We start from the raw sequence: 27220 nt of genomic DNA, 5'->3' as shown, positions 1-27220 counted from the left end.
GAGCAGAGATCCCTGGGTCCTCAGGCCCCGTGCCCCGCTCCTCCGCAGCCGCCCAAAGGACTCCACGTGTTATTTGCCCGGGATCGCCGAGGCGTCCTCGCGGAGACGGCCGCCTACATCTGCAGTCTCCATGAGGACTCTGTTGGGGGATCCCCGGGGGCAGTTCCCCGGGCCACCCCCGGTGACCAGCAAGCTCCCCCTGCAGGTACCTTTCCTCTCCCTGGGGGGCGCGGCCGGGCAGCGGCGTAGGCCGGGTGGTGTTGGGGCGTGGGCCCGCTCATTCCCAGCCGGGTGTCTCCTCCCAGGACGGGCTCCTCCCTCCCTTCTGCCCCCGGGTGGAGGTGTCCCCTACAGATCCAGGCCCACCCCCTGCAGGCGGACCCAGCGGCCTGGAGCCTGGCACCCGGTGCGGCGCGGGGCGAAGGTGCGAGCCCCCCAGCGCATGCAGCGCCCCCGCCACCCCAAATGCTCTCTCCTACAGGGCGTCCAGACAGGGGCGGGGGCTGCCCTGGCTCCATCCCATCCCTGCAGAGGGGCCTCCTTTAGAAACGCCGAGGCTAAGGAGCGCCGAGAGGATAAAAATTCCGAGATGCGGACTCGCGACCCCTGGGGCAGGTCTCTGGCGGCCGCGCAGCCACGTGCCCCGGCGGCCCCGCGCGCGGCTGAGTCCCGGAGACTCGGAGCCCGGAAGGGGACGGCCCCGCCCCGCCCCCATCGTGTCTCCGGCGCACCCCGAGCTCGCCCTTCCCCCATCACCCCTCCTCCTCCCGCCCCCCTGCCCCGGGGCGGCGAGGGGCCGAGGAAGCACTCCGAGGCGCTCAGCGCTCCGCTGTCAGGACTTTTATTGTCCGCAGTCCCCAGGTCCCCGTCCCCAGGGTCCCTCCTGTCCCCAGAGCTGCGCCCGGCCAGGCGGGCGGGCGGGCCTGGCTAGAAGAAGTTGACCACCCTGCGGAGCGACTGCACGCGGGCGCTGTGGGCCTCCCAGTCGGAGAAGCTGCGGAAGTCGCCCCTCTCCACCACGTACATGCGGCCGCGGTAGTTGGGCTCCTCGTACAGGACCCACCTGGAGGCGGGGAGGGGCGGGTCAGGTGGCCGCTGGCATGCCACCCCGCGCAGGACAGAAGAGCCAGCCGCACCCCCGCCCGCCCGCCCGGGGTGGCTCCCCTTCACTCCGGGCACCACGGGCGCCCAGGCCGTGCCCTTGGCTTTCGTCCTTCCCCACCCCGGTGTTGGGTCAGTGCTGGGGGGAGATGCCCAGTATCTGCCCACTTTCTTAGTCACTCCATGGCAAGGAGTGATTCCAGGATGTGCTTCTGCTGCCATGGCCCGCCCTGCACCCCTCTGTTCCCTGAAAGGACCGTCTTGCACAGAGGGTACCCCAGCACCTGGCACGGGGCCTGGCACAGAGTGGGGACCAACTGCTACTATTCACTCATTCAACGAATGCTATCGCGTTCCTGCGTGTGTGCCCAGCACTGTGTCAGGTATGGGAGGTGCCAAAGTCAGTCAGAGGGACACGGTTCCTGCCCTCTCCTGCCCTGTGGGGGCTGCACCCCAGCGGGAATTGGGCTGCGGGCAGGACACGGGCGTCCGGTGGGGCCCTTCCACAGCTCTGAGCACCCGGGCGGCACCGGCAACCCGGAGAGCAGAAACCGGACAAGTCCTTGGAGCCCCTGGGAGGCCAGTGCTGGTGGGGGGGCAGCAGCGAGCCTGGCCCCTGGTCCGCCCCCTCCCAGGGGTCCCTGGGGTTGGCCCAGGTAATTTGGAAGGTCTAGGGGGTGGGAAGGGATGAGGAGGAACCAGGAGGAAGAGTGGCCTCTGCCTGGACAGGGGAGTGTGGTCCAGGGGAGAGACCTCGGGACAGCTGGGGAGCAGGGCCTGGCCCAACCTCGTCCTTCCCCCACCATCTCAGACACAAGCCACAAGCGTGGCTTGTCACACCTGGTGCCTGGCACAGTCTGCTGCTTCAAGGGTCAGGGGACAAGAATAAAAAGGCCGAGGTGGAGGATGGGAGTGAGCAGGGAGCACCTGCTGGGGGGCTGGAGCAGGCCTGGTGCAGCCTGGGGCCCCCACACCCAGGAACTCCCACCCAGGGCCTCCCTACCTCCACACCTACGGCCACAGCTGGGGCCTCAGTGACCCCTCAGGCTTAGACCAATCCCTCCCCACCCGGTGGCAGGCAGGAAATACTCCAAGAGGTGTCCTGGACCACCCTGGAGCTCTCACAGGTGTCCCCAAAAGGACGGGGCAGGGAACTGGTTGGGTATCATCAGCAAACCCTCCCCTCCCCTGTCCTGGCTGTGGCTGTTGGGAGGACACAGAAAGAGGAGGGGCCTGGAGCGGTGGCTCACGCCAGTAATCCCAACACTTTGGGATGGAGGATCAGTTGAGACCAGGAATTTGAGACCAGCCTGGGCAACATAGCGAGACCCCCTTTCTACAAAAATTAAAAAATCAGCCCAGTGTGGTGGCACGCGCCTATAGTCCCAGCTGCTCAGGAGGCTGAGGCAGGAGGATCACTTGAGCCCAGGAGTTGGAGGCTGCAATGAGCTCTGATTGTGCCACTGCACTCCAGCCTGGGCAACAGAGGGAAATACAGTCAAACGAAAAAAAGAAAAAAGAGGAAGGTAGGAGGGCATGGCCTATCAACATTAGCACCTCACCTTCCCAGGGGGTGGGAAATGGGCGTGGCGGAGATGCCAGGGCATTTCCTTCCGAGTACCCTCCAGGACACAGGTCAGAGGCAACGGGTCATATGCAACAGGTCATTCCTGAGCGGATGTGGGACCCAGAGGGAAATGACTCTGGGCATGTGGGAGGTGGTGGAGGGGCCTCCTGGACACGCCACTATCCAGATCCAGGGGATCCAGGGGTGTCACCATCCAGGCAGCTTCTCCTTGGCAAGAGCTTACATTTTTTTGAAGAGTTAAAGTCACAGGAGGCACAGGCTGAGCACACTGGGGGGTCTCACATGGAGTCAGTCACCACCTGCAGCCTCTGGTGACGTCCTGCCCAGTGGCTCCTCACAGGGAAGGTGGGGATTCACGGAGATCATACGCCCCCACAGTTGAAGATGTGAGCTCCTGTCTTCCCCTCCTTTTCCCTAACAAGCCCCAGAGTCTCCAGGTGGGGAATGGGGAGTGTGTGTCTTGGGTCTCAGACATCTTCCATACAAAGGTATGACTTTGGCCTCCCGAGACACCATTTAGCTAGCAAATGCTCCAGGGCGAGTTGCTGTTTTGGAAATCTACCCCTGGACTCCCAAGTGCCATCAGTTTAGGGCAGACGTGGAATTTCGAAAAGGCACAGAAACAGGCAGAAGGAAGGCAGAGGTGAAAACCAGGATCCTGGAGCGAGCCAGAGTGACAGAGGAACAGCAGGTCAGGAGCGATGTCAGGCCACCCAGGGGAAGGTGGCCTGGACACAGCCATCCCTCCCCATCCACGCATCCACGGGAGACTGATTCTAGGACTGCCCATGATACCCAAGTCCTTAGATGCTCAGGTCCCTGACATAAAATGGCACAGTATTTGCATATAACCTATGCACATCCCCGTGTATAATAAGTCCTCACTTAATGTTGTCGATAGGTTCTTGGAAACTTTGACTTTAAGTGAAATGACGTACAACAAAACCATTTTTTTCTCATTAACCTTATAATGAAATGATGTTGAACCAAAGGATATTATTTGAGGAGCTGCGGTACATTGTTTCACTTAAAGTTGCAGCTTCCGAGAACCTGTGGACCAGGCTAAGTGAGAACTTACTGTGCTGCAAATTGTCTCTAGATTACTTACAGGAACTAATGCAATGTAAATGCTATATACATAGTTGTTTTACTGTATTGTTTAGGGAATGATGACAAGAAAAAGTCTGTACTTGTTCAGTACAGAAATTAAAAAATATATATTTTTGATCCATGGTTGGTTGAACCCACGGACGCAGAACCCACGGATAGGGAGGGTCAACTGAACATAGCTCTGCCTTGGTTCGGCCTCTGTCTGCCTTCAGTCCCCCGGCTGACCTGAACTTCCGGAGCATAGGAGGCAAATGGCTCCTTAGCTGCTTAGACAGGAGCCAGTCTCCTGGACCAGCCATGCACGGGGAGGCGCCCTTCTCTCGAGCGGAGGGGGCTGAGGCCTGGGAAGTCACCAGCTTTAGAACAGGGACAGATTTGGCTGCAGTCCCAGCTGTGCCACTCACATGCTGAGGCCATTTGACCTTCTGAGTCTCAGGTTGCTCCTCTGTAAAATGGGTGCAATGGTATCTACCCCATGGAGTGGTCCAGAGAATAAAGAGGTGGCCAACTTGAAAGTGCTCGGGGTACAGCTTTGCACAGGGGAGTGCACGGGGCAGTGTGGGCTGCCCCTGGGCTGACCAGAAGGAAACCCGAGTGTGCAGGGGCAGCAGCACAGGGTTCTGACGCTGCTCTGCAGCAGGGCAGACAAGCCCTTCTGGGCCTGGGCAAAATCCCCCCAGCTGTTCTCTGTCTACCAGAGTGAGCCACCCGACGTCTGTCTCCTCGGGGAGGTCAGCATGGTGGGGTCTGCAGAGAGGTCCAGTTCAGGGGCAAGCTCTGCAGTCTACACTGGGCATGCTGCCCACCCCACCTGCCAGCCCTGCAGTCAGCAGGCAGCCTCCCCACTCCTTGGCTGTGAAGGGCCCCCCTGGGCCTGGGGTCGGCAGCCACAGGGCCATTACTCACGCTCCATCCCCGTACACCTTGATGGCGTTGATGCAGTTCTTGGCCCAGCCCCTGCTCTGGAGGAAGGGGCAGTCCTCCACGAACTCCAGGCACTGGCCTGTGAAGTTGCAGCCCTCGAAGATTTCTAGGCGGAAATGTTCCCCGTGCTCCGAGACCCAAGCAAATGGAGGGAGGAAAGAAGGAAAATGCTCTGAGTTCTCCTCCCCTTAAACAGAAGCCCCGTGCAGGAAGGAGCTTTGGTCACCCAGGGCTCTGGGCACCCAGGAGTTTCTGGGCTGGGCTGGGGGGACAGTGAGTGCCCTAACCCCAACACACACACTTCCACCCAGCACTTGTGTTTGTTCTTCCACATAAGGTGTGGTTGGATGAAAAGGCTCTATTACTTTAAAAGGTTTCAAAGCCACCGAACTAGTCCAATCTCCTCTTGTTACAACTAAAGAATCCAAGGTCCAGAGAGGGCAAAACCGACCAGAGGCCAGCGTCCCCTCTCAGACTGGGCCTGGGTCCCTGGGCTCCCTCCTGCTACTCAGCCCGGGGGACTCCTGTCCCGGCCACACCAACACCAGGCTTTGACCTCTCTGCCCTGGGCTGCAGGCCACAGGCAAGCCTTCAAATGATAATATTTTAAAACTGTAATAGAACCTTTTATTAAAACATGAAGCTGAAAATCTAAAACAAATAACAGATCTCGCTTGCTGAAATCCCTGCTGGCCCTGACATCATCGTTCACTAGGGTCAGCGCACACATCTCCCCACACGATTCCCCGTGTTTCCCAGAGACAGAGGGGGACCAGCTCCTGCCGGGGGCAGAAGCCCGTGGGGCCCGAGTCTGAGTCACAGCTGGCCTCAAGGACAGCTCTTACGGAATGGCATTCGGAAGATACCTAGTGTATGTTTCATATAAATAGCATTATGCAGGATCCACGCCAACCATTTTAATTCCTCTTTTCCAAATGTCCACGGCCTGGTGGAAACACTGAGAAAGCATTCTTACGGCTCGAGATGTCAACACCGGGCTGGTTTTGCAACCGATGTGGAAAAGAGAGGGGGCCCGGCAGAGGGGCTCCTTCCCCAGATTCCTCAGCTGCTCACCGGCACCGCCTGGGCAGGCTCAGCAATCAGCCACTTCCCAGAGGAACCTCCAGAATTCACGGCAGGTCAGTTAGTACCTGTGACCTGGGGGAGACCCCATTCCTCCAATCCCACCCTAGGGCCACTAGACACAAACAGTCCTTCGCCATGGAGGGCAACACCTCTCAGCTGCTCCCCCACACACCTGGGTCACACCTGTGTAACTCAACAGCTCTGCCTCCAGGTTTTCCACTCACTGGCCAGTGACACTTCAGCTTCTTCCACGAGCCATTCCGACACCAGAGCACAGAAGGCTCTGGAAGGGGCCACAAGATCATCTGCACCGGTGGACACACCAGGCTCAAAGCAACTGCACTCTAGCTGAGTGCCTCCCATCCAGTTGCAAATCCAAACTGATGCTATTTCAAGAGCATTTTAAATGGAAAGTTTAGCTAGATGTTGGGATCAGGAATTCAAAGTGGTGTCCTGACACATGCATGAAGACTCCCGAGGGCACTCCCACTCGGACCCCTGCAACTTGGCCCACACACCCTCTCACGCTTGTGCCAGTGGGTGGCTCCGGGCAGGGCTCTCATCTTAGACAGCTTCAAGCTGGGAGCCCCGCACTCCCTGATTCCTTGTCCCATGTCTGCCAGGCCTGGCCCTCGGCAGCCCCTAGTGGAGTGGCCCACTCACCATTCCTACAGGCCGACAGGAGCCCATGTGGTCATTGTGGCCGTTCCAGCGGAAAAAGTCAGGGTAGTCGCCGTGCTCCAAGATGAACTGCTGGCCCCGGAAGTCAGGGTGGTCGAAGCAGACCCAGGCTCCGCTCTCTACGCGGATGGAGTTCACTCGGTTCATAAAGCCTCGGTCCTGGAAGTTGTCACAGTCCCCGAAGACCTCCAGCTTCCGCCCCGTGAAGTGTTTGCCCTCATAGAGAGTGATCTAGAAAGGCCGGGTAGGAGAGCTCAGGGTCAGGGCTTCCCGCCTTCAGTGTTGGAGGCTGGTGTCTGGGCCCCAGCCCAGCACTTCCACCGAACCCCAACTCTCAGGCCCCAAGGCCCAGCCCTTCCGCACACAGTAGGAGCCCAGCGCTATCTGCTGATTGGGTGAAGGTATGAATGGCTGGCGCGATGCCAGACCCAGCCCCTGGCCCTCTCCTCCCGCAGGAGCTCATGGCGGAGCAGACACGTTTCAGAGCCATCTGGGGACGGGGTTTCCCCTTTGTCTAGGTGCCCATTTGCAAACAGGCTCTTTTCAAACTTCCACTGCATTTTTAAAACTCATTTTTGTTTACTGTTAAAACATAACACCCATAATAACATTAAAGGAAATGTTTTCAGGCCGGGCGCGGTGGCTCACGCCTGTAATCCTAGCACTCTGGGAGGCCGAGGCGGGTGGATTGCTCGAGGTCAGGAGTTCAAGACCAGCCTGAGCAAGAGCGAGACCCCGTCTCTACTAAAAATAGAAAGAAATTATCTGGACAACTAAAAATATATATAGAAAAAAAATAGCCGGGCATGGTGGCACATGCCTGTAGTCCCAGCTACTCGGGAGGCTGAGGCAGTAGGATCACTTAAGCCCAGGAGTCTGAGGTTGCTGTGAGCTAGGCTGACGCCACGGCACTCACTCTAGCCCGGACAACAAAGTGAGACTCTGTCTCAAAAAAAAAAAAAAAAAAAAAAGGAAATGTTTTCAAAAGAATAAACACCCACAGCCCCATCGTCATACCCAACACTCATTTTGCAGAAAGTCAGGTTCCTGGGGTTGGGCCTCCTTAACTGGAGGGGCTGAATCTGCCCAAGCCATGTCATGGCCGGGCACGGGATTGGTGTTCTCAAAAGAGGGCTTTATAAGTGTCACCCCGTCCCTGTTTGTTTTGTAGGCCACTCCTTTGGGTAACAGACCTGTGTCAGATCTGGAACTTTATCAACCCATCAGAAGTTCAGACAGAGCATCCTATAGCTGCGTATCATGGACAGGTTGTCCTCGTCCCCAAACTACACAACGTGAAGCAGTAACAATCCCCAAAACTCACTTCCTGAAGTGGAACCTAAAATTCCAACCATTCAATAAGTCTTTGAGTTTCAACAACTGTGGCCCTAGAAGGATCCTGTCAAAGGACAGTCCTGTTACCCAGTAACTTGTCATTTGTGCTCTGCCAGTGTATAGAGTCCTCCCAGGAGAACATGGAACTGCTCTTCCAGGCCCTGTGGACTGAGGTGTGGCCACAGCTCTGGCCAGGGGATGTGCATAGGATGGATGCTTTGTCGGCCAGGGCACCATGGATTTTCTGGACTCTTCCTTTCCCTCTCCCGGGCTGCTCCGTCGGCCTGGGTGCAGGGTAGGAGCAGGAAGCGAGGCACTGTGGACCCACGGGGGAGGTGTGGCTTGAGGCCCACCGCAGGGGGAGGCAGACGCCCTGGTTGCTTTACAGCTGCGCTGTGGGGGGCCCTGTCACAGCTGTGCTCTCACCACGCACTCAGCTGGGGCCTCTGGAGACCATGGGCTCTGCAGATTAGCGAGGACAGGGGCTCGAGAGAAAGGGGAGCGATAGCAAATGTGCCACCCTTCCTGAGCAAGACAGGTCTGCTCAAGGGCCTCCGAGACATTCGGGGACACCTGGGCACCCAGAGTATTGGAAGGTCCTTCAAATCTCAACACTTTGCAGAGAACTAGCCCCGAAGTGCCCCTGATGGGATCTTGCAGCAGAAGAAGCCACATTTAGACCAGCCTCAGGCAAAGAAGAGACAGCAGCAGGGCCTGGGCTGTGGGGACAAGCCAAGACTCCCTTACCCCAAGGTGGGGACAGGTCTGCCCACCCTCTCTGCTCCTGACTCAGGTAGGGGGGGCAGGGTTGGGACCCCAGAGGAGGGCATGTGGGGAGGAGACCCTCCTATCCACCCACACCAGAGAGGCCCTCCGCCAACTGGGAGGCCCCCATTTTATTAAGAAATTTAACTTTGCTTGGGTTTGTCAACAGTGTGCCCCCTCCCCCATGCCCGCTCACAAGGGGTGATGGTGGGGCCCCCGCAAACCCCCTCCTACTCCCATCCCAGGCCCTGTGTCCATGCAGGTGGCACGGGAGAGGGGCACACTCACCTTCCCCGAGCGCTGCGCCATGGTGCGACCCGCCTGTCCCCGCAGGTCCCGTTTATACCGGGCAGCGCCCTGCTGGCTCAGCGCCGCCCCGGACAAAAGATTTGCTTGGCCGGCCTGGCCCGTGTTAGTGCTGTCAGGCGTGCTAAGCCCACGAGGGGCCGCCCAGCCGCTGGGACCGCCTGGCGGCCACCCTGTGCCACCTGCACGTGTGTCCCTGCCCCTGCCCAGGTCTTCTGAGTGCTCTGGGAGGTCACTGTGCCAGCCCTAGGCAGCATCAAGGCCTTTCTTCCTGACCCCTCCTCCCCAGCCCACCCGCTGTCCCCTGCTGTGTCAGGGCCATGGTACTGCCCTGGAGTGGGGCAGGGGGTGTCTGTCCAGGCCTGCGGCCTTTCTTCCCAGCGTTGTCCTGGCCCTCAGGCCTTCTCTGACCACCCCAGCCCACGCCCCACCTCCCCCTGCCGCATGTAGTCTGCATTGGCGCCAACTTATGTCTCTGGATAGGGATGGAGCCCAGGCTTCCCGGGGGCAAATAAGGCAGCTGGGATGGGGCTCTGCCAGTGGCCCTGGTCTCAGCTCCATGCCCCTGCCCTGGGCTTTCTGCTCCAACATCACCCAACCCCTGGGCAGCCCCAGGTCTCCCCCACCTCCTGCTTTGCTCCTCTCCCTGGGATGCCATCCCTCTCTCTCCCCTTGAAGATCCTGCCCAGGTGACACCAGCCCTGACCCTCACTGCCCGGAGCTGGGAGGCTGCAGTGCCCGCACCCTGCCTCTGCTGCACAGGCCAGACTACCCTGGACAAGGAGGATCGGTTTACAGAATCCTGCAGCCCTGCCATGGCGGGAGAATTTCCCAGGACACAGAAGTTCTTGGCAATGGTGGAGGCTCAGAGATCGTTTGTGGAATGAGCAGAGCAAACATGAACCCCACGGGGGGTGCAGCCCCCCAGGGGCGGCTGCATCTGCGGGAGGAAGCTCAGATGTGAACACAGGCAGCCGGCACAGGTGGGGGCCAGGCTCTGAGATCAAAGGAGAAGCCCAGGGGGTCCTCACAGAGGGGGAGGAGGAGGAGCTTTGGGGGGCAGTTTGGGCTGCTCCTCTACTTTCCGGAAAGTATATTTTTCTCATCATTTCACAGATGACACACTTCAGACCCAGGAAGAGGTGGTCATGTGATTCCTGGGGCAGAGAGATGGACTTGTCCCTGCTCTGGGCGGTTGTCAAAGGCAGACAGGGCAAGGACTGGAATCCCATGTCACCCTTGACCCTAAGGTCAGCCTCCCCCCCACCACAGCCCCCAGCGCTGCCCCCACAGACACCCACACTCGCCAAGCCACACGTCCCAACTCTGTCTCTGGACATGGGCCCTGGTGGGGACATAAAATTAAAAACAAAATCTCCTGCCAGCCCAGAAAGTCTCTCCACAAAGGTAGAAGAGAAAGAAAACAGTCTTATTATCGAGTACGCGTTAGGCCAGCGTGTGATGCCCATCATGGGCGACTCGCTCGGGATTTCAAAGACGGAGAACCAGCTCGCCTTGTCATGTAGCCAGGCAGACGCAATCCATTACGTTCGTGATTTCAGGATAAAATCACCAATTTTCTCATATCTTTATGACTGGAGAAGGGTTTTGCAACTTGGAGTGGGGAGGGCTGCCGTCTCCTTTGGTGTCCATGCGTCAAAGAGATGGCCCCAGCTCCCAGGGGAAACATTCCCGCGCTGTTAGACTGGCAAGAGGCTTCTTTAACCATTAAAAAGATTTAAACACATTTGGAAAGGACAGAGAAAGAAATCTGCAAGAAAAGGAAGGAAAAGAAAGCCTCTTCCCTTATTTTCAACAGGGAAAATTAAGCGTTTTAAAAAATATAGATTTTTTTTCAGAGCAGTTTGAGGTTCACAGCAAAATTGAGCAGAAAGCAGAGATTTCCCACTCACCGCCAGCCCCGACACACGCGCCTGCCCCGCAGTCAACATCCCGCACCACACTGGGACATTGTGGAACATGGGTCACAACTGAGGACCTACATTCCACAGCAGGACCGGGCAGGAAGTCAAGACAGAGAATTCTGCACAGACCTGGTTAAAATAACTCTTACCTTTTAAGCCTTCTTGCATAATTTAGCTGCTTTTTCTTGCTATTCTTTGTCCAATTCAGCATGTAAGTGTTTGACCCTAACTTCTTTTTGGGTCTTCCTTTCTCTGTAGGGGGTTCCTGTGCCACATCAAACTTGTATTAAATAAATCTATGCGCTTTTCTCTTGTTAATCTGTCTTAGGCCAATTTATTGACATGAGGAGCTGGAGTTCCGCCACCCCTTCCGTATAATGTCATGAATCCTTCGTTACAGCACCAAGAGGGGTATTTGCACAGCCCTAAAAGTCCCCTGTGCTCATCTATTCATCCCTCCCTCCCCTGCCGCGGCAACCACTGATCTTTGTCCCGCTCACAGTTTTGCCTTTTCCGGGATGTCATATAGTTGGGATCAATGTATCCTCTAAAAAGCAAGTGTTGGAAAGTTAATCCCCAGTGCAACAGTGTTAGAGGAGGGGCAGAGTGGGAGGCGTGTACGTCATGAGGGCTCCACCCTCACCAATGAATTAATGCCCATTATAAAGGGCTTGAGGCTGTGAGTTGGATGGAGCCTTGCTCTCTCTCACCCTCTCTTTGCCTTCCCACGTGGGATGATGAAGCGCGGAGCCCCTTGCCAGGATGCCGGCTCATGGTATTGGACTTCCCAGACTCCAGAACCGTAAGCCAGTAAGTTTCTGTTCATTGTAAATTACCGACTCTGTGGTATTCTGTGACAGCAGCACCGAATGAACTAAGTAAGGAGCCTTTTCAGATTGGCTTCTTTCACTTCGTAATATGCATTTCAGCTTCCTCCCATGTCTTTTTGTGGCCTGGGAGCTCGTTTCTTCTTAGCGCTGAATATTTTCCACCATGTGGATGTACCTCAGTTCGGTTATCCATTCACCTACTGAAGGGCATCTTTGTTGCTTTCAAGTTTTGGCAATTACAAAGAAAGCTGTTACAAACATAAGTTTTTGTGTGGACATAATTTTTCAGCTCCTTTGAGTATATACTAAGGAGTGCAATTGCAGGATCATACGTTAAGCGTATGTTAGTTTTGTAAGAAATTGTCAAATTGTCTTCCAAAATGGCTGGACCATTTTGCATTCCCACCAGAAATGCCTCAGTTCCTGTTGCTCCATGTTCTCCCAGCATTTGGCGCTGTCAGTGCTCTGTACTTCAGCCATTCTAATGGGAGAGCGGTGGTCCCTCACAGTTGTTTTAAGAGCTTCTTATTCTTTCATTTGTATTTGCCTTATTGCACCAGGGCCCACAGACAATCCACAAAGGTGATGCGAGCAGAATTCAAAACATGAGCAGTGATTCGGCCTGTTTTCCCTAAAGTATACCTGAAAAAATGCCCAGCCACAAGCCTCACTGGAAGAATTGGTAAAAATGAACAGGTGGATAGGATTTCTGCCACTTTCACCTGCATTCCCCATTCCCAATGCAGCATCTCAATTCTCACCTGGGATTTTCATCACAATTCAGTTACCAGAGGAGGGTCTGCTAAGATTCCTGTTAGCTATTTGTGCCCAAGTAAAACCCCTGCCCCAAATAGCTACATAATATGCAAATGCCAAGGGCACCAAACCTCACCATTAGGGTCATTTCTTAGAGTCATTTTTTTAAGTCATCTTCAGTAAAGCACTGTTAAAATGTACCTTGAAGTAGGTGAGTCACATATGACTCTGCTAGTTGGGGACAACATGCTGGTAGAGATGAAGCAAGGCTAAAAATGCTGTCCTGGCTTTTTAAAAAACTTCAATAGCGTATAACCTTAGAACTACCAGTAGCTGCTCAGTGTTGGAGAGTTTTACAGCCTGAAGAAATTTAAAGACTTTTAAATCACCCTGATCCACCACCCACTTACCTGCCTTCCTTTTCCTGACTCTTGTTTTTGTCAAGTTGCTCCCCTTTTTAGCTAATTTAGAGCACAGAGAAGTCCGGGGAACAATATAAGGAACAATAATAACACCTCCTACAAGGTTTGTCACATCTTAACATTTTGCCATGTTTATGTCAAATTGATTTTTTTCCTAAAAAAAAATTATTACACATACGGATGGGATACTCACTGTCCTGATTTTTATGTTTATTAAGTCTTCTTGTGTTTTCATACTTTTACTTTGTGTGTACCTGCAAATAATAGACATTTTTACGGTGTGGACACATTATATATATCCCTCTGCAATTTTTTTTTTTTGTTGTTGTTGTTAGTGACAAGAGTTTCTGAAATAGTGAATGAACAGCTCTTGGTAGAGTAAAATCTTCCATCTATTTATCTAGTAAATTGCATACAGGAAATATTCAGTGTATATTAAAACCATGCAAAACATATTATGCGTTTCTAGGTGAACCCGTGGGACAGTTCCTCCTTGCATGTTGCAGGATATTCAGCGTCCTGGGTCCTGCACATCCATCCTCTAGCATTGTGACACCCTACAAACTTCCACATGCACCCTGGGGCCAGTACTGCCTCCGTTGAGATGCACACCTCTGGGTGAGGATGCTAGGTTGAAGCGTGAGCTCACCTTCAACGCCACTAGATGCTCAGAGGCTCTCCCAGTGGCCTTGCTGATGTGCAGGTAAACCCACGGGGCGCGAGGGTCAGTAGCTCCACGATGTTCATGTGTATATCGTCCATTAGGATTTGCTCTTTTATAAATTGCTTGTTCATATCCTTTGCCCATTTTTTCTGAGTCTTTCCTTAATGATGTCAATATATTTTAACCTATTACGTATTCTTTTGTTGTGTGTTTGTTAACCTGTTGTCTATTCCTTGTTGTGTGTGTTCAGCGTAAAGACCTTTCCCTAGTCTGTGGCTTGTCCCGCTGGCCGGGACCCATTTTTGTTAGTTTCTCTGATGGGGAGTTTCCAGAGTACATGAATAGTGTAAATTCAAACTCCCAAACCTGCACTAGTTCAATAAAAAGTCAAGTGAGTGGGTAATGAAGCCCTTCCAGCCCTTTACTCTGGAACTCCAGGTGTGCTGACAGGTTGAGGGGCACGGGGCAGGGCAGATGGGGCCCCTTTCCTGTGGACCCGCACCTGGAGTGGCACATCCCTGGCTCTTGAAAGAGCAGAGCAGTCCCGGGCTGGGGTGAGGCCGTCCTGGAGGTGTCAGGGAGGCAGGGCTCAGTGCACCCCCCAAACCGAGGTGGCCTCCAGCTCCAGCGTCCAACCCCAAGGTCCTACTCCTTTGCCCAGCTCTGGTGCCATCAACCTCACCAGAATTGGGGCCGGGGCCACTCACTGCCAGAGTGGCCTGTCCCTGTCTCTGTCTCTGTCTCTGTCGCTCTCAGTTATGAGTTATCCAGGCAGACAAAAAGGTCAACATAAGTGAAATTACCTTCCAGCTTAAGAAATAAAACATTACAAACAGCTGGGGTTCCTGGGTGCCGCTCCCTAATCTGAATAATCTTTTAAAATCTAAAATCTGATCTGGCCCCTTTCCTGCCTAAAACCTCTCAATAGCTTCCGTTGCCCTTGGGATAAAGCAGAGTCCGGGCGCGCAGGACCCTGGGAGGGAGCTCCCCTGAAAGGCAGCGCCCCGGCACCTCACTGGCCCGCAAGCCCAAACTCCCGAACTGGGCTCCCCAGGGCTTGGGGACCTGGTCCCCACTTACCTCTCTTTCCAGTGCTGTGCCGGCCCCGCAGGCCCGGGATGGGGGTGAGGGAGTCATCCCTCCCCACGGCTGTCCCCTCAGCTCTGAACTCGCAGGTGCTCAGATATTTACAGATGAACAGAGTTGGAAATACTCTCCCTATAAGAGCTCAGGGATGGGAGGGCTCTGGCTGGACGCATGTCCAACTTAGGCTCCCCTGATCCTGGAGTTAGCTGAGGCCACGCACAAACAGGACACGGGGAGGCAAGCACCCTCTGCTGGACGCTCTGCAAGTTCACGGTCGCCGGGCAGCCCCGGGGCTCCCCTCCCGCAGCGCTCCTGAGTTCTGCGCGGACACCGTCCTGCGGGCTCTCCCCGGCAGGACCGCACCTTCCTGGTCTCTGCCTCCGGGCTCGGGGGTGGGGGCCTCCGGGGGATGTTGATGAACGCACGCAGGACCGGACGAGGGAACGAACGAACCAGGCAAGCACAGCCAGGCGGCAGAGCCGGCCGTGCGCTCTGCGGGCGTTTGCAGCGGCGCGCAATGCTGTTCGCTGCGTGGGGACTGAGCCCGGGCTGGGGGTGAGCAGCCAGAAAGCGAGTGGAAAAGAGCCCCTTTAAGCCAAATCTATGTCCTTCCGACGGACCCTGTCTGTGGACCAGCCCAGACCTGGACTTGGCTCGAGGTCAGCCCACCCCGCCACCCCCGGGCTCCCGGGCTCCGCCCTGTTTCAAGCCTACCTGTGGGAGAGGAGACGCTGTCTTCCTCCCGGAAGAGGGGCCAGAGGTCGCCAGGGCTTATCGGATCAGGTCTCGGAAGGAAAGGCCGGACGGCTGGGTCCTAGGAGGTATTCATTTAGTCGGCGTCTCGCGCCCTCAAATACAGCGCGGCTTGGGCAGTGAAAGGTGCCGAAGCCTGACCCCTAGTGGTAGTACAGTAAACACCGCCCCGCGCGCCGCCCACCCCCACGAAGTGCTGGGGGCCGGAGGCAGGAGGATTTAGAATTATAATAAACTCAATAACGAGGACAATAATAATAATGACTCTCTTAGCGCCTCCTATAGCCAGGGACCAATTAAGGCTTAACATATATTAAGTCATTTAATTCTCTCAAGGATCCTATGAGAGCATTGAGGGGGTATCCCCATTTTATAGATGTGGAAAGTGAGGCACAGAGCGAATAACTTGCCAAAGGTCACACAGCAAGTAAGCAGTGGAGCTGGGACTTGAATCCAGAATTCGTGTCCTTAGCCTCTACAGATAATTATAACTCTTAACATTTCTTCAGCTTTTTGCAGTTTTAAGAGCTTTATCTACTCATGTTCTTGTTTTAGGTCTTGCTTCACTTCCCTCTCCTTCACGTCAGTCTTCAATACTTCCTGATCTAATGATTCAAAGGCTTAAAATATGCTCATCCTTTAAAAACTGTCCCTCAAAACACAAATTAAAAGCACAGTGAGACATCAGCCTGCATCCGTTAGAACGGCAGAGATGAGAAAAGCAGACCGTCCCAAATGTTGGGGACGGTGTGGAGGAAATGGAACACGTACACACTGCTGATGGAGATGGGGATGGTGAGTTACTTCAGGTTTTTATAAAGTTGAGATACACTTACCACACGACCTGGCAATTCTACTCCTAGGTGTTTACCCAAGAGAAATAAGAACATATACCTGAAGCCTTGCACATGTTACAATAGCAGCTTTATTCATAATAACCCTGGGCTGAAAGCAGCCAGGTGCCCGTTAACAGTTGAATGGTAACCAGATTGTAGTTCATGCGAGCAACGGGACCCACTCAGCAGTGACAAGGAACAAACTACTGAGACACACAGCGGCACAGAGAAATCTCAGCCAAAGGAGCCAGCTGTAGAAGGCTGCACATTGGGTGGTTCCATGTGTGTGAGACTCTAGTCAGGACACAGGACTCTTTGGTGACAGAGCAGATCCGCGGCTGCCTGATCCAAAGGTGGTGGTGGCAAAGATGGAGATTTTAAGAAAGAGCACAAAAGAACATTCTGGGGTGATAGAAATATTCTATATTTTGATTGCAGTGGTGGCTACACAGGTGCATAAATTCATCAGAACTCATCAAGACTTCCACTCCCAAAATGGCAGCGTAGAAGCAAGCTGGCTTCACTCCCTCTACCCCCAGAAAACCAAAAAAAAAAAAAAAAAAAAAAACATACAGCACAGAGATTATCACCAGAAATATCCCAGAATGCAAACATGAAGACGAGACAGTTTCTGGGACCACAGAGAAGTGAAAAAACCCCAAGCAGATGGTAAGAGAATCAGATTTCCACATCCAGTTCCGCTATTCTGCCCGGCACCAAGCACATGGAAAAATTTCCCTAACTAACTTATTTCTATACTGACAAAAGTGAGATGGGGGTAGACAGCCAGCTTCTTGGGTTCCCTAGCAGGAGATCTGTCCCCACCTTAACCCACAGGAAGCACTGAGAGTGTCTGAATGGAGAAATATCCCCGAGGACAGGCAGTGACAAAGCGGGGAAGTGGGACATCCCCAGGCCTGGAAATTCTGCCCTGTATCTCTGCCAAAGGAGATGCCAAATCAGAGTGGCCGTTCAACTGCACCGCACTGTAGGAGGTTCACTTTAAAAGATATTCTGGCCGGGCGTGGTGGCTCACACCTGTAATCCTAGCACTCTGGGAGGCCGAGGCGGGTGGATCGCTCGAGGTCAGGAGTTCGAGACCAGCCTGAGCAAGAGTGAGACCCCGTCTCTACTAAAAATAGAAAGAAATTAGCTGGACAACTAAAATATATATATATATATATATATATATATATGAAAAATTAGCCGGCATGGTGGCGCATGCCTGTAGTCCCAGCTACCCGGGAGGCTGAGGCAGAAGGATGGCTTAAGCCCAGGAGTTTGAGGTTGCTGTGAGCTAGGCTGACGCCACGGCACTCACTCTAGCCCGGGCAACAAAGTGAGACTCTGTCTCAAAAAAAAAAAAAAAAAAAAAAAGATATTCCATGTAACTAGAAACCAATAAAGAGCAATAGTAGCTATACTTATATCAGATAAAATAGACTGCAAATCAAAGACTGCAAAAAGAGACAAAGAAGGTCACTAAATAATGATAAAGGAGTCAATTCATCAAGAGGATATAACAATTATAAATATCTATGCCCCTAACACTGGAGCCCCCAAGTATATAAAGCAAACATTAACACCTGAGGGGAGAGAGAGATTGTAATACAATAATAGTAGGAGGCTTCAACACCCACTCTCAGGAACCTACAGTTCATCCAGACAGAAACTCAACAAAGAAACACTGGTGCTAAACTACACACTAGACCTAAGTGGTCTAACTGCTATTTACAGAACATTTTCCCCAACTGCAGCAGAATACACATTTTTTTCATCAGCACATGGAATATTCTCCAGAGTAAACCATACCTTAGACCACAAAACAAGCCTGAACAAATTTTTAAAAAGTAGGAATCAGGCTGAGTGTGGCGGCTCATACCTTTAATTCTAGCACTCTGGGAGGCCAAGGTTGGAGGATTGCATGAGGCCAGGAGTTTGAGACCAGCCTGAGCAAGAGGGAGACCCCATCTCTACAAAAAATAGAAAACTTAGCCAGGTGTGGTGTTGCATGCCTATAGTCCCAGCTACTTGGGAGGCTGAGGCAGGAGTATCACTTGAACCCCGGAGTTTGAGGTTGCTGTGAGCTACGCTGATGCCATGGCACTCTAGCCTGGATGACAGGGGGAGATGCTATCTCACAAAAAAAAAAAAGTAGGAATCATATCAAATATATATTTTTGACCAAAATGGAATAAAACTAGAATCAACAATAAGAGCAACCTCAGAAATTTCACAAACACATGGAAATCAAACAACATGCTCCTGAATGACCAGTGGATTGATGAAGAAATTGGGAAAGAAATTAAAAAATTTCTTGAAACAAATGAGAATGGAAACACTACATACCAAAATCTATGGGATACAGCAAAAGCGGTAGTAAGAGAGAAGTTTCTATCAATACACACCTATATCAACAAATTATAATAGGAAGATTTCAAAGAAACAAAAGTGCACTTCAAGGAACTAGAAAAGCAAGAACAAACCAAACCCCAAATTAGTAGAAGGAAAGAAATAATAAAGATTAGAGCAGAAATAAATGAAATTGAGACTAAAAAGAATAGAGAAAATCAACAAATGAAAAGTTGGTTTTTTGAAAACATAAACAAAATTGACAAACCTTTGGCTAGATTAAGAAAAAGAGAAGATCCAAATAAATAACATCCGGAATGGAAAAGGAGATGTAACAAGTGAGACCACAGAAATACAAGGAATCATGGGAGAGACTATTATGAACAACCACACACCAACAAATTGGAAAACTGAGAAGAAATGGATAAATTCCTGGGAACATACAACCTACCAAGATTGAACTATGAAAAAATAGAAAACCACAATAAAGCAATAATGAATAACGAGATCCAAGAAGTAATAAAAAGTTTCCCAGCAAGGAAAAGTTCAGGACCTGATGGCTTCACTGCTGAGTTCCAAACATTTAAAGAGGAACTAATACCAGTTCTACTCAAATGCTTCAAAATAAATTGAAGAGGAAGGAGTACTTCCAAACTCATTCTTTGAGGCCAGAATTACCCGGATACCCAAACCAGACAAGGATATAATGAAAAAAAGAAAACTGCAGGTCAATAACACTGATGAACACAGATGCAAAAATCTTCAATAAAATTCTAGCAAACTGAATTCAGCAACACATTAAAAAGATCATACACCATGATCAAGTGGAATTCATCCCAGCAATGCAAGGGTGTTCAACATGCACAAATCAATAAATGTTATACATCACACTAACAGAACCAAGGACAAAAATCATGTGACTATTTCAATAGATTCTGAAAAAGCATTTGATAAAATTTAACATCTATTTATGATTAAAACCCTCATCAAACTGGATATAGAAGGAACAGACCTCAAAATAATAAAGGCCATATATGACAAACCCACAGCTAACATCATACTGAATTGGGAACAATTGAAAGCCTTTCTTCTAAGATCTGGAACAAGACAAGGATGTCCACTTTCACCACTTTTATTCAATATAGTAGAAGTTATGGCCAGAACAATTAGGCAAAAGAAAGAAATAAATGGCATCCAAATTGGAAAGAAAGAAGTCAAATTAGCCTTATCTGCAGATGACATGATCTTATACTGAGAGAAACCTAAAGAATCCATCAAAAAACTGTTAGAACTGATAAACAAAATCAGTGAAGTCATAGGTCATGACATCAACATACAAAAATCAATAACATTTATATATGCCAACAGTGAACAATCTGAAAAAGAAATCAAGAGAGCAATCCCATTTACAAATAGCTACAAAGAATATAAAATACCTAAAAATCAATAATCAAAGAAGTGAAAGATATCTACAATGAAAACTATAAAACACTGATGAAAGAAAAGGGTACAAAAAAATGGAAAGATATTTGGTGCTCATGAATTGGAAGGATTTATATTGTTAAAATGACAATATTATCCAAAGCAACTTACAGATTCAATGCAATCCCTATAAAAATACCAATGACATTCTTCACAGAAACAGAAAAAACAATCCCAAAATTTATATGGAACCACAAAGGACCCCAAATAGCCAAAGAAATCCTGAGCAAAAAGAACAAAGTAAAAGGCATCACGCTACCTGACTTCAAATTTTACTACAAAGCTGTAGTAACCAAGACAGCATGGTACTGGCATAAAAACAGACACACATGTCAATGGAACAGAATAGAGAACCCAGTATAAATCCACACGTTTATAGCCAATTCATCTTCCACAAAGGGACCAAGAACATACAATGGGAAAAGGGCAGTCTCTTCAATCAATGAGGCTGGGAAAACTGGATATTCATATGGAAAAGAATGAAATTAGACCCCTATTTTTCACCATACATAAAAATCAAGTCAAAATGAATTAAAGACTTAAATCTGACACCTGATACTATGAAACTAGAAGAAAACATTGGGGAAATGCTCCAGGACATTGATCTGAGCAAAGATTTTTTTTGTATAGGACCTCCAAAGTACAGATAACCAAAGCAAAAATGGACAAATGGGATCACATCAAGCTAAAAGACTTCTGAACGGTAAAGGCAACAATCAACAAAGTGAAAAAACAACCCACAGAATGGGAGAAAATATTTGAAAACTACCCATCTGACAAAAGCTTAATAACCAGAATATATAAGGAACTCTAGCAACTCAATAGCAAAAAAATCAAATAATCTGATTAAAAAACGGGCAAAAGATCTGAACAGACATTTCTCAGAAGAAGACATACAAATGGCCACTAAGTATATGAAATTGTGCTCAAGATCACTAATCATCAGGTAAATACAAATCAAAACTATAATGAGATATCATCTCACACCAGTTAAAATGGCTTTTATCAAAAAGACAGGCAATAATGGATACTGGCGAGGATGCAGAGAAAGGGGAACCCTCATACGCTGTTGGTAGGAATGTGAATTAGAACAACCACTATGGAGAAAAGCATGGAGGTTCCTCAGAAAACTAAAAATAGAACTGCCATTTGAACACTAACTCCCCATTCACCCCTCCCACAGCGCCTTGCACCTACCATTCTGCTTTTTGTCTCTAGGAATTTGACTGCTCTAGGTACCTCATATAAGTGGAATCGTGCAGTATTTGCCCATCTGTGACTGTCTTATTTCACTTGGCATAATGTCCTCGAGGTTCCTCCGTGTTGTAGCATGTGTCAGAATTTCCCTCCTGTTTAAGCCAGAATAATATTCCATTGTGTGCATACCACAGTTTGCTCATCCATTCAACCTGGGTTGCTTCCATGTTTTAGCTATTGTTAATAATGCAGTTATGAACATGAGTATACAAATATCTGTTCGAGACCCTCTGCTAACTGTTATTGAGCAAGAGTAAGGGCAAAATGAAATCCCTTCAGGCATGCAAAGACTAAGTGTTTACTACCCACAGGCCATCACTAGATGCACAGTTGAAAGATGTACTTCAACATAAAAAGCAAGAACCCAGATGGAAGGTACAGGATAAAATCTGTTGGTAAGTTTAACTAAACAGTTACAGTCTTTTAAAAAAGGAAAACTAAAGCTATAATGTTACAATAATAAACGTGGGGGGAGAGAGCTCTTCTTTTCTTCAAGAGTAAAAGAGAAATACCAGATAACTATGTTTTCTTTTTTAAATGTGCTGGTAGGCATGTATGTTAAAAAGCTGAGGGTAATCACAGCAAGAAATGAATTCCAAACATTCAGAGGGAATAAAAGGAATAAGAACCTTTATCAACCCAACAGAATACAGGAAAAAGGAAACAGAGTGACAAAGAGGATGAACTAAACACAAAACTAGATGGGAGGCACTAAGTCCTAATGTGTCAGCAGTCACAATCGTGACAATAGATGTAATTTATCCATTAAAGGCAAAGAGGATGGTGAGACTGGACTCAAAACACAGAAGTCAGCTATATGCAGCTTACAAAAAATACCTGAAACAAAATCACACAGAAAAGCTGAAAAAGTGGGATATTAAAAACTATAGCACATAAATGTTAACATACAAACGACTGCATTGTATCAATATTCATAATGGACAAGCTGAATTTAAAGTGAGAAGAGTAGACTGAGGTGGGTGGGATGTTACATACTACTGAAAGGAAGGCCGTGAGCGGACCATTGTGGGTTGATTATTGCCTAGCAGTTCAGCCTCGGAATACATACAGCAAAGCCAATAGAATTATACGCAAAAATACAAATCCACAGTCCTGGTGGCATGATGCTTTAAAATCGGAAACAGACCAAGCAGGCAAGTGCTTAGTAGGAATATTGCAGATCTGAACAACAGAGTTAGCAAACGTGTTCCAGCAGATAAACACAAAAACTGCACCCAACAAATCGAGACTACTCCTTCGTCCCAAGGACGTGTGGACTCTTTATAGAACCTGATGTCCATTGATTGATTCAGGATGGAAAGCTCAACAATTTTCAAAGAATCAATACCATATAGTCTTATTCTCTGATTATAAAGTAACTATTATAAGTTAGAAAGCGACAACAAAGAGAAAGTCCCCAAACTCCATATTTTTGGAAACTTGAAATGCATTCCTAAGTAATTTATGGCTTCAAGAGGAATCAGATCATGAGAGATTTTAGAAAATATTTAGAGTTGAATGATTTTTTTAAAAGTGCAAAAACTCATAGGTATGAATAAGAAAGATTGAAAAGAAGTAATTTTCCAGCTTCTAAAAGCCGCCTATATTCCGTGGCTTGTGGCCCCTTCCTCCACCTTCAGAGCCAGCAGTGTGGCATCTTCAACTCTCCCTCTGATTCTGACCCTCCTGCATCCCTCTCAGAAGTCCCCCGTGACAGCACTGGGCCCACCTGGAAAATCCAGGATACTCTCCCCTCCTCAAAATCCTTAACTTAATCCTATCTGCAAAGCCGCTTTTGCCACGGAAGGTGGCATAGTCCCCAGTTCTGGGGATTAGAATGTGGACATCTTTGGGGGCTGTTGTTCTGCCTACCATAAGGTACAGGAGTGAAGTCACAGAGCCTGGGGCTCTATGTGAGGGCTCTCCTCAGCACCAGCTGGGTAACAGGTGGGGGACCCAGCCGGCACCTTCCACCACCAGCCCCAGACACCCCTCTGCCGCCACTTCCTGCGGGCTCTGGAAGTGTCCTGGCCACTAGATGGAGCGCAGGCAGAGTGGGGGCTGCACACCCATAGCCTGTGGGCTCTTGGGTTCTTGGGGCTCCGTGGATCTGGTCCCCCCCTCCCCATCCCTCCTTCCTCACTGCCCCCTGCCCCCGCCCCTTAGTACCAGCCCGGGTGTTACCCACAAGAGCGTGGGGTGATGGGGAGTGGGTTCCAGTAGCCTTTGTACAGGTTGGGGGCAGGCGAGGGGTCATGTAGGAATTTACTTTATGGCTCCTGCGTGCAGTCCCAGGGGTAGCCTTGGCCTCTCTGCTTACTTGGTGGAGGTGTCTGTCACCCAGGGGAGGCCCAGGCGGGGAGGCTCTGTGCTGCATCCTCCACACCTGTCCCCGCACGGTCCCCAGCGCCACCATCTCCCTGGAGCTGGGCTCAGTTGTCCTGAGATGCCACAAGCCCTGGCCTGCTGTGAGGCCCGAGCACCATGTGGATCACACTGTGCCTGCCGGGCCCCTCGCCCCGAGCCCCGAGCTGCGGTTGCCTGCTCTGGGGAAATCTCTTCTCCACAGGCCTCCGGGGTGGGCCGGGCTCAACAGCACATGGGAGCGCACCCAGGAGTGCGGCAAAGATTTTTCAATTCTTGGTGTTTAATGAATTCTTACTGTTTAATTAACGCCGCGTTAAAGCTCACAGCCAGCCCACCGTCTCGGTAGAGCTCGGCGCGGTGAAGCCGTTTGCGGATGAGTGAGCTGAGTCCCAGAAGCGCAGAGGGACTGCGCACAAGCTGCTGAGTGGCAGAGTGCTCCGGCCGAGTGTCCATTCAAGAGCTCCCAGCACAGGCAGCCTGGCGTGGGCAGACAGGACCACTGGCTGTGGGGGCTGGGACCTCAGGGTTGCCCTGGGCAGGGGTCCCTCCTGGAGGGCGGTGGACCCCAGCCTCGTGCCCTCTGGCTGGGCCCCGGGGGCCAGAGCAGCCGTAGGGGCAGCAGTGACCCCGGAGTCACTCCCAGCCCGGAGGGGACAGCTCTACCTACTGCACTTCCTCTTTGCTTTTCCTGACAGGGCAGCCAGCAGCTGCTGTGCCTTCTGCCCTGTCACCTCCCCACAGTGCCTGGGAGGTGTGGGAAGCGATGCTGTCACCTGGGCTTGGGGACAGGCTCCTTCCTCCCTCTGCACAGGCCCCTAGGCAGGAGGTCAGCACGTCGTTTCCTTGTGTTCATGGCCTTCCCTGGGTTGGGTGTCCAAATGATGCAGTTTTGTAAAAGTTGGTGGGCACTGCCCATTTGTCTCTAGACGCGCTTGTTCCTTGAAGGTTTCGGTAAAACTGGAATTTAAAACGGCCCAGGCATGGTGCTTTCCATGTGGTTAGATTTTTGACTTGTAGGTTCAGTTTCTATAACGGCTACAGTTCTGTTCTGGTGTCTATTTTTCCTTGGGTCAGTATGGTCATTTATACTCTCCTATTCTATTGATTATTCCGTCTAAAATGTCACATTTATTGGCATAAAGATGTACGCAGAGCAACTTGAGATGCTTGTGTGTTTAACCTGCAGTTACAGCCTCCCATCATCCCCGACATTCGAATCTACCTTCATGGACTGTGTGGCGGCACCTCTGTCCCACCGGATGGCTCCTCTCTCAAACCCGCTTCTGTGGCTGGCTCCTGGGCCCTCCCTGAGCGGGGGGCTCAGAGGAGAGGCCAGCAGTGTGGTTCGGGAAGGGTGGCCGGGCAGAGCTGCCCCAAGAGTGAAATGCGTCCCCAAGGCTAGAGAGTTGGTGCCCCCGCCCCGCCCCCGTCCCCAATCAGATGTGCAAATGCTCTCCTGTCTGCAGGGACTCTCTTGCTTCTTACCGGAAGAGAAAGCAAACCTTTCCCAAACAGCTCCCCTCTGGCTTCTCCTCTGCTGAGAACTTTCAGCAGCCCAGGTGGCTTGCCAGCAGACAGGTGGGACAGAAGGAATGGCACCTGGCCTGAAGGCAGAGACAGCCCTGGGCTGTCCGAGGACTGACACAGCCTGAACTGCTCCAGGGCCTCCACCTTCCAGGTCCTGGGTGGCTCCCGAGGGAGCTCCGGTGAGGGTGCCGGACTCAGCTCTGCCTCCCCCGGGGAAGCCCGTGTGTGCGTGTGCAGGTGCGTGTGTGGGCACCTGTGTGCGTGCCTGTGTGGGGCCCGAGGTGCAAGCCGGGGGTACTGAGAAGCACGGAATGCAGACTCCAGGCTGCAGCAGGACGATTCCTCGTGCCCGTCCCTCCCAGCTCCTCACCCTGCTGCTTGCCCGCCTGGCTGGCCTCCCTCCGTCACAGCCTCCCAGGCGGGGCCTCATTCCTCCAGGATTTCTGAGTCCAGATTCCTGAGCGAGGGAACCTGGTCCAGTTCTCGGTGGGCCAAGTGGGGTCCCAGTCCAGCTCACTCCTGGTCTGAGGGCCTGCAGCGGGGCAGGCCACGGGGCACATGGGCACATGCCAGCCAGGGGAGGGGGACAAAGAGCCAGGGGCTGGCAAGGGCCACGGTGGAAGCCCAGCCTCCTGGCCGCGGGGAGAAGCGCCTCCACCTTCAGTCCTGCTGGGGCCGAGCGGTCCTCTGCAAGGCAGAGGCCGGAGGAGGAGGAGAAGCTAATGTCTGCAGGGACACGGCTTCCAGGGCAGCCCCAAGATAGGATGGGACGTTTGTGGAATTCACATCGGTAAAAGGGGTTTTGTTTTTGAATCAAAACCAGCCCGCAGCAGGCGCCCCGCACACCGAGTGCGGGAGACGACCGCGGCCCGGGTCTTCCTCCTGTCCTAGCCCGTTCGTGCTGCGTACAGAACGCCTGCGGCCGGCGGTCACGCGGAGGAGAAATTCATTTCCTCACAGTTCTGGAGGGCGGGAAGCCTGGGTCGCGGTGCCGGCAGGGTCAGGGTCTGGTGCGGGCCGTTTCCGCGGACAGCGCAGCCCGCGTGTCCTCGTGTGAGGGAAGAGAGTGAAGCCCCTCCCGCCTTTGATGAGGGCCCAGTCCCGTCCCCGCGGCCCCACGCTCACCGCCGACCGCCTCACACGCGCGCCACCTCTTGAACGGCAGTGTCCCGGCGGCGGCAGACCGGGTGCTGAGTCGCCCTGCCGCACTCGGGAGCCGTGCGGTCGCCTCAGCCGCGCCTGTGCTCCCTGCTCTCCTCACAGCGAGGCCCCGTGCGGTGGCCGTGAGGCCACCAGATCGTGCCCGGGCGGCCCGGGAGAGATGCGGGTGCCTTGCGGCCCGCCCGGGCCCAGGGACCCAGACGCGGTGGGGCGGGGCCCACCCGTGCCAACGAGCCTCCGGCGGCCCTGACACAAGCCAAGGTCTGGGAACCACCGAGGCAGAGGCCGGGAAAGGTGGCGCCTCAGAGGGAATAAAAATCCAAACGTCAGCGCCCAGGAATGTGACCTTTCCCGCCGCTCCAGCCGTACCCTCGGCCGTCCCTCAGCTGAGGCCTTTTAGGGTAAAGTTCATCCGGGACATTAGCCTCGCGGCGACGCCATGCAGAGCAGCCGCGGGTCGCCGTGTGGGTGCGCTTGAACTCTTCGCGGGCCCGACGGGGCGGGGGCGGGGGAGGCGACCCCGGGGGACGCGGGGCGGCGCCCGCGGCGTGTTGTCAGGAATCACGCAGAGGCCGCGCGCCGGGCCTGCCTCGGGCAGCAGGACGAACGGGGTGAAAGGTCTGGACTGCTGAGGCCGCAGTATTTCCAGAATCCTGTGCGACTCCTTGTGAAACTACATACCTTAAAAAGTATGTGACCCGAGGCCGTTCCGAGGTTGTGGCAGGTGTGGGAGCTGGCGGCACCTGCAGCCCGTCCGCCAGGCAAGCCCTCCGTCACTGACGGGAGCTGAGGTCCCACGGCTCAGAATCCGGGGGGACAAGTCGGCTGCCTCCCTGACCGGGACACAGGTGCAGCGGGCGGGCGCGGGGCAGCTCTGAGGACCCCGGTGGTGGTGCAGGACGACCG

At 52.3% G+C, this 27220-nt stretch overlaps 1 protein-coding gene across 5 annotated transcripts; it reads right to left on the bottom strand.

The window, feature by feature from the left end:
- Window positions 1–825: 825 nt before the first annotated feature.
- On the bottom strand, window positions 826–26586 carry CRYGN (crystallin gamma N). Of its 5 annotated transcripts, none has more exons than XM_045564979.1 (6): window positions 26279–26586; window positions 15294–15393; window positions 13023–13083; window positions 6473–6721; window positions 4706–4851; window positions 826–1063 (listed from the first exon to the last, which is right to left on the bottom strand). In XM_045564979.1, the coding sequence occupies exons 3-6, from the start codon at window positions 13062–13064 to the stop codon at window positions 928–930; spliced, it is 573 nt and encodes a 190-aa protein (XP_045420935.1). In that variant the 5' UTR covers window positions 13065–13083; window positions 15294–15393; window positions 26279–26586; the 3' UTR covers window positions 826–927. The 5 variants fall into 5 exon arrangements, with proteins under 5 accessions (XP_045420935.1, XP_045420937.1, XP_045420938.1 ...); XM_045564981.1 differs by lacking the exon at window positions 26279–26586 and adding an exon at window positions 25524–26089; XM_045564982.1 differs by lacking the exon at window positions 26279–26586 and adding an exon at window positions 24400–24931.
- Window positions 26587–27220: the final 634 nt, after the last annotated feature.

This window comes from Lemur catta, chromosome 11, assembly GCF_020740605.2.
Source record: "Lemur catta isolate mLemCat1 chromosome 11, mLemCat1.pri, whole genome shotgun sequence".
Lineage (NCBI taxonomy): Eukaryota > Metazoa > Chordata > Mammalia > Primates > Lemuridae > Lemur > Lemur catta.
Note: the sequence above shows the minus strand (reverse complement) of the source record. Positions and strands in the feature narration are given on the sequence as shown.

Coding starts and splice junctions, on each gene's coding strand:
- CRYGN (XM_045564979.1), bottom strand. CDS start 13,064: ATGAAAACACAAGAAGACTTAATAAACATAAAAATCAGGACA. Junction 6,722..13,022: donor TAAACATAAAAATCAGGACA/GTGAGTATCCCA, acceptor CGGCCTTTCTAG/ATCACTCTCTATGAGGGCAA. Junction 1,064..4,705: donor AAGGTGTACGGGGATGGAGC/GTGAGTAATGGC, acceptor CCCCGCCTCCAG/GTGGGTCCTGTACGAGGAGC.